Genomic DNA, 12,157 nt, shown 5'->3' on the forward strand with positions numbered 1-12,157 from the left:
GTGGGAACAGGGGGAGGGTGCGGAGACAGACGCAGGGTGGGGGTTCGCGTCCTCCTCGGCTGGCAGGCAGCCTCCCTGCGCAGGGGCAGGGAGAGGAGAATGTTCCAGGCAGAGGGAACGGAGGGCAGAGGCCCCGGGCTGATGTGGGCTGACTGACAAAGAGCAGGAGGTCAGGGTGGAGGAGGGGAGCGGGTGTGGAAGGCAGCTGTGAGAGCTGAGGTCAAAGGGGGGACGGGGTCAGTCCCTCAGTCCCGCAGGTCAGGGTCAGGAACCGGGGCTTCCTCAGTCTGGGGTGAGTCCGGGGGATGGCCTGGCCCCTTAGGCTGCTGGGTGGAGAACGGACTGGGTCGGCGGGGCAGAGTGGGGGGCGGCGAGGAGGGTGGGGCAGACCGAACAGTAGCCTCCAAAAAGGTCTGTCCACACCCTGACCCCCGGCACCCATGCATGTGACTTTACTTGGGGGAAAATGTCTACGCAGACGTAATTACCTTAAGATGAATGACCTAAAATGAAAGGATCTCAAGATGGATTCATGCCGGGCTCTCCACTGGGCCCGAAGTCCATGGACAAGTGTCCTTCCAAAGACAGAGGAGAGGCCTGGTGAAGACGGAGGCAGAGGCTGGATGGGTGCGGCCACAGGCCAAGGCGTGTGGGAAGCCATCAGAGGCCGGGAGGGGCAGGAAGCATCCTGCCCTGGAGCCCTAGGGAGGTGGCACAGGCTGACAACACCCTGATCTTGGACTTCTGGCCTCCATGACCCTGAGACATACATGTCTGTTGTTTCCAGCCCCCAGTGTGTGGCAATGCATTAGGGCAGAGTCAAGAACTCAGTGCAGAGGAGGTACTGATGGAAACCGGGGCTTCTGAAGACTCGAGTCACAAACATCTCTTTACTTTGAGATCCTCTCCCACTTGCTAAATAAAGAGAGGGTTTACGTGTCTGGGGGTGGGGTGGGGGGGCACTGGGCCCTGTGGAATATTTTAGGCATCCATTTCACTCTGTCATTGACGCAGAAGCAAATACTCCCACTCAGCCTTCCGCTGGAGGGCTGAATCCTCAGCATGGGCGCCGAGGCTTAAACTGTGGCTCTCCAGTGCAGGGGGGCTTGTGGGTCCAGCGAGGCTGACACACACACACCCCGTAGTGCTGGAGTCCCAGCCTCGCCGATCCCAGCTGTGTGACCCCTGGCCTGTGGCTTCGCCTCTCTGTGCTTCAGATTTCTCCCCCACGAAATGCGGGCCCACATCCCACTTCCCTCAGGGGCAGGTGTGCAGATCCGGTAAAGCCAGTGCTTGGCAAGCAGAAGGCGCTCAGCCTGTGGGACCCCTTCCTCCTCCTCCCAGCTCAGGCCAGCAGGAAGAACACCCCAGCTATAATGGTCGCCTATAATGCCCCCCAGCCAAAGAATACACAGCAGTAGCTCTCCACTGGTGGAGGGCGGCAGGAGGTGATTTTGCCCCCAGGAGATCCTCTGGAGACATTCCTGGTGGTCGCTCGGGGGTGCTACTGGCATCTAGTGGGGAGAGGCCGGGGAGGAGCCTGCAGGACAGAAGGCAGCTCCCCCACCCTCAGAGAATCCCCTGACCCAAGACAGCGACAGTGGTGAGGCTGAGAAACTGACACACGGCAACAGGTGGGTGTTTCGGTCAAGCCCTCGCTACTTACACTTTGACATTTGTATGTATATTGCACGCTCAGGTGCTGAGGTGTTTTTGTGATCCTCCCCCTAAAGGCTGCTCGGCAAAGGCAGGGATTGTACGTGTTCTGTTCACGGCCCTTTCCCCGGTGCCAGCACCAGGTCGGTGCCCAGCCCACCCTGGTGGGATGACAAGGCGAGTGAACGAGCGAAGACGCACAAACAACACTCGCCTCGTGCTCCGTGTGAGCCTGGCACCCCGCAAACCCCGTGAGGGCTCGGCCGGGTTCTCACCCTCTCTGCTGGTGCACGGACAACCGGTCTGGCCACCTCGGCAGGGGGGACTCATCTGGAGCCGGCACCCATCCCCCCGGCCCTGAAAGGGAAGTGAAATGCACACTTGTTAGGCGCTTCCTGTGCGTCAGGTGTTTAACAGGTGCCAGGGCTGTGCTGCTTCCTTCTTGCTCCAACCCCCTGGACCACCCACCAGCAAGGCCCAGGTGAAGGCCCATTTTACGGATGAGGACACCGAGGCGGAAATGGGTGATTTACTGTGCCCGGGGCCCCTCGGCCAGCACCCGGCGCAGCTGAGACTCGAGCCCAAGCCTGTCCTATTTGTTCCAAAGCCATCTTTGCAGGACGACCCTCGGCCCTGAAAACCCCCACTTCCCGCTGCTGTTCGGGCCCCAGCCTCCCGCGGCACTGCCGCTGCTCCTGGGCTCTGGAATGCTCTGCAGCGTTCTGTCTGGCTCCTGCGTGGAGTCCGCCCAGTCTGCTGGGCCTCGCACAACGTGCCTCTTCCTGCCTTTGTGGCTCAGAAACAATGAGCTCGGTTTCCTTCATTCCCCCCTTTCTTTCTCGGAGGCAGAGGCAGGCCATTAGCAAATTATGTCAAAGCTGGCTTCAGAAGACATTTCAGGGCACGCCTTTGAGGGTTACTTTAAGCCTGCCACAGCGTCTTCTACGCTGCTCTGGGCAAACACGGGCCTAGGGCAGGCTTTGGAACGGGACGGATTGTTTAGATAAATCACGCAGACTGAGGCCCCGCCCCTCTCACCACCAGCTGCGGGTATTACCGCCGTCCCCAAACTCTGAGGTAATTGTCTGTGGCTTTAAAAGTGTCCTCCCATAGAACAACTACCAAAGTGAAGTCCCCAGGTAAAAGGGATTCACGTGGATCTTCCAGTTCACTGGGAATCTCTGAAAACTTGGTTCAGAAGAAAAGGTTTGGGTGTCACAACTGCCGAATGTGAAGGTGCATGCACTGTAGGGTATCACACGGTGGCAGGTACCTCGATGCCTGAAAGGGACAGTGATGGGTGATGTGACCGTGAGATGGGTGATGGCAACCCCATTCCACAGAGGAGCACACTGAGGCCCAGGGACGGAAGGAGCTCAGCCGAGGTTGCACAGCTGGCAGGGGCAGGGCCAGGGTCGGCACCCGAGCCCTCCGCGATGGAGCACGTGTTCCGTCCGCACTCCGCCCTCGCCCCGCTGAGCCGGAACAGCCCGGCACCCAATGGAGAGGGCATCTGTGCAGGGGCCGCGGGCTCGGCGCCCCGAGGGACGTTCGTTTCAGCCTCGTGAGCCCGAGCTCTACCCATCTGACAGAGCGGAAAACCGAGGCCTGCGGACGGGTCAGGTTTCCTTAGCATGGATGTGGGTGGCGGAGTCTGATTCGAGCCCTCGACCCAGGGCCAGCTGGTGCCGGCCAGTCAGTGGACGCCGCATGCTGCAGGGGCAGGGACCGGAGGCCCGGGTTCAGCTGGTGTGCACTCACCATGTGGGACGCGCCGTAAGGGCGGCGAGCAGAGGCAGTGGCGGCCTGCGTGGCACGGACTTCACCCATCCGTGCGGCGGCACCCACTCGTTACATAGGCACCGAGGCCAACCCTGGCCGACCCCCGGGCTCCCAAGGCTCCAGGGTGGGAGGGCTGCCTGTTGCCAACCCCCACACCTGAACTGCATCGCTGGAGAGGCAGAAAGAAGCCCCTTTCCGGGGGTTGGGGGGACCTGTCTCATAAACTCAGGCCTCACGGACCAGGTCCAGGGCCACAAAGCAGCACAGACCCACAAGAGAAGACGTCACATTCACGAGACACCTGTTTGCACCTGACTGCTCTGGTGGCTGTGTGGCCCCCCAAAGCTCACTGCACCTCTCTGGCCCAGCCAAGGGGGTATCGGGTCAGCCCCTGCACCTTCAGGGCAGGTGTGAGCGTCTGCGACTTGGGCGATGCAGATGGCGGGCCCGAAACCTGCTGCAACCAGGGCTCCATCCCTAAATGCTGGGTCCCTGTTGACCATCGGGACTCCCTGCAAGGCTGGACCCAGGGAAGGAGCTGGCTTAGCCCTTCGCCCATCCTCGGTCTGGTGCAACCCTGCCAGCCCCTCTCTCCGAGGTCAGCCCTGGTCGCTGATGGGGGCTGCCCTCAAGTTTCCCGCAAGTCCTGGAGAAATCCGTATGCCAGGGACAGCCCTGGGGTGGGGGTCAGAGCCTGGGCTGGAGCCCTAGCTCTGCCGCTCACTTCCTGCGCCGCCCCAGGCGGGTGCTTTCCCTCTCCCGACCCACCTCTCCAAACCACGGGCAAAGTCCTTGAGATTGCATCCACACCATCCCCCAGCGAGACACGGGCCAAGGTTTTAATCATTAGCTGTCATTTCAGCCTGTCTGCCAAGCCCCATCAAGCCTGCCCGAGGGCGAGAGGGTACAGTCCCAGGACCCGGCCCCAGGCCCCATCCGGGCCCACCCACGCCACGCCCCAGGTTCACTGCCAGTGGGCAAGCCCACCCGCCCCCTGGGGTCTCCTTAGGTAATCAAAGGCAACCTGGAGACTTTGCTTGATGAGAAGATAACAAAACCCACAACTCAACATGCACACGACAGGGACACTCAGCCATCCTGGGAGGGTGAGAGGAAACGAAGCAGGTGTCAGCTAATCCTCCCTAAAAATAGGGGAGGACAAGCGTTTCTGCCAGGGGCCAGGCTGTCGCCACTCAGATAAGTCATCTGGCAGGGCCGGCCGAGTCCCGCCGGGTCCTGAGCTGGCCCGTCCCTGCAGACAGGGGATCCCGGGTGATTTCCCCACCGGAGCGGGGCAGAGCGGCTCCGCTGCCAGGGGCCGGCTGCCGCCCGCCTCCGTGCCAGGTGTGGGGAACAGGAAACGGTGGGGCTCCATGGACAATTATTCTGGAAGAGGCAACTTCCCGAGCTGGGTCTGTGGGATCCCCCCCCACCCCGCCCCGCCACCACCACCTGGGGAATGTGGGAGGGGAGTAGCTTTGACTGCTGTTTTAATACTTAAAAACAAAACAAGCAAAAAAACCAAGCTTACAAAATCCGGTGGCTCCGAGTCCGGGTGCCTCTTCCTCAGGGAAGAGAACCTCTGCTGGCTACGCGCTGAGAAGCGGCGGAGGGACTCCCGGCTCCGGGAGGCGAGGTGCCGGAAGGACGAGGTGCGCTTGAAGGGGGTCCGGCTGGTGGGCTCCCCACCGGCCCGCTCGTGGCTCACCGTGGTGGTCACTAAGTTGAGGGCATCCTGGAAGGACCTCCTCACAGTGCCCACCCACTGGGTCATGTGGGTCTGGGCCACGGTGAGTTTGTCCCCCAGGTAATCCATGGGGCCGGCAGGTGCAGGAAAGAAGCAGTTCCAATGCCAGGCCCCCCGGCTCTTCCTACTTGCCGCTCCTGGAAGTTTGGGGCTTGCTCGGAGAGAAAAGCTGACAGCCCTCCTCAGCAAAACCCAGAGCAAATCCACGTCGCCGAGCTAGAAGGCAGCTGGCTGCACCCACGGGTCTCGTTTAGAAGAAGAGAGTTCAGGGTTGGGCTGGGAGTCCGCCCGCCCGCGCTGGAAAGTCAACACGCCGGGAGGTCCAATATCCAGTCCCTGGCGATCACCTCGCTGAGTTGGCTGTGGCCAGGAGCTTGAAGGAACCAGCGGCACTGGCTCCAGGGCGTGACAGTCCCTCGAGGTGGGGGGAGGAAAAGACGGTGGCCCTGGGCACCCTCGTCCTCACTTTCCCCCAGGTAGGCGGCCCCTCCCGGGAGCACTGTGGAAGGACCCGGTGGGCAGGCTACGAGCCGCCGCTGCCCCCTGCCCAGCTGCCCACAGCTGGGCCCCGCTCACCTGACCCATGCAGGTTTTCTGTTCTCTGGCCAGAAATTCCAAACCTGTCGGCCGGCAGGCAGCTAGCTCATTTCCGGAGGCAGCCACCAGGGCCCCCGGGTCCCCTGGCTGAGCAGCCCGGGATGACATCAGTCCCTGTCTTATCGAGGGGCTTCGCTGCCCAGGAATGCAGGAGGGGCCTCAGGGAGGCAGACGCCCAGGGAGCTGACGTCCGCCCCTATTTTCTCCCCCAAGTCTCAACTCGCTCACCGTCCCATGGGGCTGACGGTGACTTCACGTGCCAGGCTGCCCGCCCGCCCTGTGCCCTCGCTGCAGGCGCGGGGAGATGCAGCCGCATGTGGGGCACACGGGCGCATGGCCTCGCGTGTGTCCAGGGTCTGGCAGCCCCGGGAGGCTGGAACAGTTGAGGAGCTGCCTCGAGGGTGACAGGCCAGCTTCCTGGGACCTCTGGCTGGCTGTCGGTCTGTCTCCCTCTGGTGGTGGTCTGTCTCTCTGTCAGGTTCTCTCCTCCCTCTCCCAGAGTCTCAGTTTCTACCTCCCTCTCCCTCTCCCTCTCCCTCTCCCCCCCTCCCTCCCTCGTTTTCCCAGCCTTCTCTCCCTGCCTCCCTGGAAGGCAACACTGAGCCAGGTGAAACAGCCCTGGAGGTCCCCCAAGGAAGGAACTGGGCTGGGCTGTATTTCAGTACCGGCAGGGTTGCCATGGCAACCCTGGGGCACAGCATCTGCCCCATCCTGGGCGGGCAGGCTCTTAGCACAGGGAGCAATGGGAATGATTCATGGTTTACACTGGGTCACATGAGCTCCTGGGTTTTAACCCTTACGGAGCTGGAATGGTTGAAGTTCGGGGCGGAGGCACGAGACCTCAGCGCCTGAGACCAGCGAGGGCTATCAGGCAGGGTTAGCAGCAGCAGGGCGGGGGGGGGCACACTTGCTGCTTTCTCCTGATGCCCCCATGTTGCAGATGAGGAACTGCGGATTCAGAGACGTGGATTCACTTGCCCAAGGTCACACAGCAAGGGTGCCAGCAGGGCGCGGACAAAGGCAGTTCCCTCCCCACTGTTTTCCGGATCTCAGAGGGCTCCTGGACCGGGGCTGGAGCTCAGTAAATATTTACTGTCCGAACACCGAGTCCAACGCTGAAATCCGGATCGGTCTCGCCGCATCGGAGTGCTCTCTCCCACCTGCGTCACCTCGGCCTTGAGCAAATATTTGTTTCCTAGACACTGATCAGAGGGCTTCTCTCGAGAGGGTTTTCATGAAGGCACCAGATGACACAGGTCTCTTTCTTCTCTAGACTCCTTGTCCTCATGGCCGTTCATCCAACCACTCTTTCTTTCCCTCCCTCCCTCCCTCCTGCAGTCAGAGAGCGCCTGCTCGGGGCCAGGCACTGGTGCGGAGACGGAGAACGGTCCCTGCCATTGGGGCTCACAGGTCAGCAGGGCACTCCAGTGGTGGCCGGTATTTACTGGAGCCTGAGTCCCCAATGCCATCCCAAGTGCTCCCAGGAATTAACTCATGAACCCGCACATGCACCCATTTTACAGAGGAAGAAACTGAGGCCCAGAAATGCAAAGTCATCTGCCAAGGTCACATAATGTGGTAGACAGCCTCCAAGACACCCCCAGTGATCCTTGCCCTGTTATTCACACCCCGGCGTGGTCCCCCGCTACCACAGCGTTAGCCTGTGTGCCCAAGAGAAGGAGGCAGAAGTGACTGCGTATGACATCTATGGCTAGGACATAAAAGGCGCCGCAGCCTCCACCTTGCGCTCTGAGGTCACAGTGGGGGCAGCCAGGCAACCAGGTGGTGAGGACGCTAAACAGCCCTGTGAACAGACCCCATGGGGGGCGTCGGAGGCCCCGCTGACAGACAGCACTCCCGAGCCAGACACGTGAGGGGACCTCGGTGGAAGTGGGCCCTCATCCCAGGTCAACCCTCTGCCCCCATGGCTCTCTGATGGCAGGAGCCCTGGCAGACAGCTGGACGGCAACCTCCTGAGACACCCCGAGTCAGAGCCACCCAGCCAAGCTGCTCCCCGACTCCTGAGCCACAGAAATCACAAGAGACATGAGCGCCCTGAGGCAGCAGAGAAAGGGCGGAACAACAGTGGCTCTCCCAGCAGCAGCCGCAGAGGGCAGGCCCTGCACGTCAGGAAACCCCGCCCATCACACTGATAAGGAAAGCACAAGGGGCCCCGCCCACCACCTACACAGCCTCCAGGCGCCCAGGCCCCCTGGACCCCGAGGCTTGTCACTTCCCTCACACGTGTGTACAGTCAGCCTCCTGCAGCCAGCAGGTCACAGCCCTGCTCCCCCGCCCCGTGGGACAGGAACTTCCAGATGAGAAAGAGCGGAGTCCTGCCCACACCAGAAAACAACTAAAGAGCTGGAAAGGATCGCAGCTTTTGGACAGATAACCTGGACACAGAGGCCGATAATCCAGCGGGAACCTTCGGAAGGTAAAACGTTCAATCGAAGCAGTAGGTAAAATACCTTTAAAAATGATAATACACGGTGTGGGCCAGGCTGTGGTGAAAGAGACACATAGGCCCACAGCAGATGGAAATGGAAGTCAGTATACATTTCCTGAAGGGAATTTAACACCCCAGGTCAAAGTCTCAAAAATAATGGCCTGCCAGTTAATGACACACAGACGAAAGTGTACTGATACCTCTAACTCACTCTGAAATGCAGAAAGGAAAAAGAAGCGATACGAAGGAATGGATGGATGGCTAGATTTTTATAAATAAACAATAGCAAAGGTTAGTAACTACAGAATCTAGCTGGTGGGTGTATGTGTGTTTCCTGCACGATCTTTCTGTAGTTTGAAAATTCTCGTGACAAAATGCTGGGGGTGGCAGGACGTGCCTGTGTGTAGACCCTGAAGTTTATGACCCAGCCCCACATCCTGTAGTCTGCCCTTGGAAATGAGAATGACCTGTGCAGATACTTTGCTAGAAGGATATTCAACATGCTCGTGTGTGTGTGTGTGTGTGTGTGTGTGTGTGTGTGTGTGTGTGTTTTCTTTTCTGGAAAATTAGTCAGAATCTGATTGTCCAGCAGTAAGAGGCTTGCTCGGCACAGCCCTGAGCTACGATGACGTCAGAGCCAGACAGGGAAATCAGTCATCCCAATCCCGTCTTCATTTACAGTGTCGATCATCGTGGGTTTGCGCATTCATTTTCTTTTCTTTTAAACACGACAATACAACATTACAATATTCTTTACCTTGATTACTGACATTTGTTGGGAGCCCCTCTGAAGTCTGCATCCTAGGTGAACACCTCAGTCGCCTCATCTTAGTGAGTCCCAGCCCTGGATCTGCTAAGTCAATACGGTATCAGGATTCAGGGGTTGGACACCTGCCTCCGGCTCTTATTAGCTGTGTGACCCTGGGCGGATTACTTAACCTCTCTGATTTTCAGAGATGAGATCATCCAACTTATCACTGTCCCTGACTCCGTCGGTAGCACTTATCGTCTGCCAGGCACTGTTAATGCAACAACATTACCTCATCTGCTCCTCTCAACACGGAAACCAAGTTCATCTTGTGATTACTACCCCCATTCTACATATGGGAAAACTGAGGCACCTCAATGACCAGTCCAGCGCACGCAGCTATTAAGTGGTGGAGGTTGCTCCCCTCGGCCTCACGTCTTCGACAGGGCAGAGGGTGTCCTGGCCCTTCCCAAATCAGCGGGGTGGGAGACAAGGGTCTGCAAGAGCAGAGAAGCCCACGTGGCTGGCACGGTGGCATCACACAGCTCCGCCGCCTCCCACCAGCGGGGAGAGGGGTGCAGGAGGGAGTGGGAGAGGCCAGATTGCTTGCCCGTCCCCTCCAGCCTCCCGCTAGGTACAAAGCGCTCCGAGACTGCGATATAAAAAGCGTCCCTCTCCGAAAACTGGGGCAGTGCGGGTGCGCTCTCCTCCGGAGGACTGTTTCTGCAAACTCTTCTGTTCTCTCCAGGAAACTCTTGGGAGGCTGCTGGGCATCAAAAAGGAAAGAAAGCCATCGCCTTACATAATTAATCCAAAAAAGGCTGGAGCAGCTGCTGAGATCCAGGAAACCAGCGGCAATTCGGTCCATGGTGCGAGGCGGGGCCCAGGGAGCACCATTTCCAGACAAGTGTGTGCAGTTACAAAAATCAGGATGTTGGTCACTCATTCACTCAACAAACGTTCCCTGTGCGTTTCTTTGTGTGTGAGCTCTGTTGGGCCCTGAGGGGGTCCATCATCCCTGAGGAGCTCGGGGTCGCTCTCTGACCCTCGGCCAGTAATTAGGAAGGGCGTCCCAATGGGCCACTTCAAACCTGGGGCTACCCTTCTCTCCAAAGTACCCGACAAAAACAAGCACGCTAGAGGATTCCTGGTCCAATGGAAGAAAACGCCGGAAAAGAATGAACACTTGCGACAGGTGCACCAAGGGCTGGGATGGACAAGTCAGTAACACTCCGTGGGAACGCCAGAGGGGAGGCAAAACCCCACCAAGAAAGAGGGAAGCCGAGGAGAGAGGAGCAGAGGGACGCTGACCGTTTACTGAGGGCCTGCCACTGGAAGGGGGGCAGCTGGGCAGGGCCTGGGAAGATGCCTGGGAGCACTCCAAGAAGGCTCACCGCGGACAGCCCGTGCAAAGGCCGGGGGGCAGGGCCGTGCTCAGTCCCACCTCTGCTTCTGCACAGGCTGTATATCCCTGCCTAAGGCTGCCCTCCCCCGTCTTCCATCTGCACTGGGCCGCCCCGCCCCCACACAGCCTGCAGCAGCCTTTCTGAACCTCACTCACGCTTCCCCTGATGCTCCACGTTCCGGGACTGTGCGTCCCGGGCCTCGAGATAGACTAACGTTACGTTAGGAGGAAGGTGGAGCAGGAAAAATAATAACAGCCATTAACTGAGGACTTACTATGTGCCAGGAACCGGCTACCCACACGTCTCGCCTCATTTAACCCTTCCAACAACCCTATGGGGTGAGTCCCATTATTAGTGATCCCCATGACACGCAGAGGCGAAGAGATGTTTGAAGGGACGAAGGGACTTGCTCAAGGTCCCTGAGTTGGCAAGTGGGGCTCTGGAACTTGAACCCAGGCCTAAGTGATTCCCAAGCCCTCCCCCTTCTGGGGCACAAGCCAAACTCCACCCACACCTCAGAGCCCTCAGAGCGGTCGGTGCTGCCCCACGTCCCTGCATGAGGCTGGTGACTGTTCTGCATGCTTCTCTGGGCTGTCCGCAGACCTCCTGGGTAAGGAAACGCCTGCAGGAGGACCTGTCTGGTTGTGAATCAGCCCGTTTCCTTTCTCGCCGGGGGCCTGAAGACTAACTCCTGGGAGCACAGGGGAAGGGCTGACTCGCGGACCCAGCTAGAAGCTGTTTTCTCTCCCCCTTGGATGGGGCAACACTTTCAGAGGGCCGGCTGGTGGCTCAGGTCTCCCTCCAAGGCCAGCGTCCCTTAGACCCCGAGGTTTCATCGCAGAGATCAGAAAGCCCCCCTACCCCACTTCAAAAGGCCGTGGTAAAGAAGCAACTAAGACCATTCTTGCCCAGCACCCAACGAATGGCAGCCACGAGGGATGATGATTATTCTGTTCCAACTCCTACCGTCTCAGCGTTCAAACTGCAGGATCCCAGACGGTGGGAACTGGGACAGCCAGCAGAGCGCCTGGGCCACCTTTCCACTAGACTGCAGGGACAGGCCCCGGTGGGTGCCTGGCTCAGCGCCCAAGGGAAACCTGGGCAGGTGTCCTCTGATTTCCCACGGGAGTCACTCATGAAACTGAGCTTCGCCTGGTCTCTGGCCTCACGTCCCACCTGTTTGTTCCCCCCCAACTTCTCCCCGCCCAGCCAGACTGGACAAGCGGCCACCCTGGGGCACACCGCTGTGCTGCTTGTTCAGCCCTCTGCACGTGCTCCTCCCTGATTTGCCCATCAGGCCCTACCCTGGACTCTGGGCCCATGGGTGGCAGGAATGTGCTCTGCTCACCCTTGATTCCCAGCACGCAGCGTGCAGCAGGGGAAGATGCCCACTGGGTAAAATGAAGGAGCCACTGAGGCTTGAACCTCAGCCCCACAACTCCCAACATTCCTCTCCCTAGGCTGGTTTCCAGGGTAACGGGGGAAAGAATTCTGATGTGGGAAAAACCACCAAACACAAAAAAATGACTCCCCCAGAAATGGCTCGATCTTACAAGTCCATTCCAGATTATTTATAAACCAAGCCGAGACGACTTCCTTGTGTACACTTATCACATTCTTATTCAAATGGTTATTTTAGTGGCCGAAGACGCCCTCAGTTAACCTTCAGAGGGGAGAACAAAATAATCTGGGGAAAAAAACAATCTAGAAACGGCCAGGAACTCATCTCCCTTCTTCATCAGGCTGTGCTGTGGGCTCCAGGGGGAAGGGGC

The 12,157-nt window shown here is 59.0% G+C and overlaps 1 protein-coding gene across 6 annotated transcripts in view; it reads right to left on the reverse strand.

The window, feature by feature from the left end:
* The window catches only part of KIAA1671 (KIAA1671 ortholog), a 163,726-nt gene that overhangs the window by 47,921 nt on the left and 103,648 nt on the right, over positions 1 to 12,157 (reverse strand). The window contains exon 1 of one of the 6 annotated variants that reach the window (XM_045845092.1): positions 4,970 to 6,306. The exons of the other annotated variants lie outside the window; for them this stretch is intronic. Coding sequence (XP_045701048.1) covers positions 4,970 to 5,254 — 285 coding nt within the window. The 5' untranslated portion in view covers positions 5,255 to 6,306. Of the gene's footprint in view, positions 1 to 4,969; positions 6,307 to 12,157 lie in introns of those variants that run through there. 6 annotated transcript variants of the gene reach the window in all.

The sequence above is a fragment of the Phyllostomus hastatus genome, unplaced genomic scaffold (assembly GCF_019186645.2).
Source record: "Phyllostomus hastatus isolate PE091 unplaced genomic scaffold, TTU_PhHast_1.1 phas_contig_1162, whole genome shotgun sequence".
NCBI classification, from domain to species: Eukaryota; Metazoa; Chordata; class Mammalia; order Chiroptera; family Phyllostomidae; genus Phyllostomus; species Phyllostomus hastatus.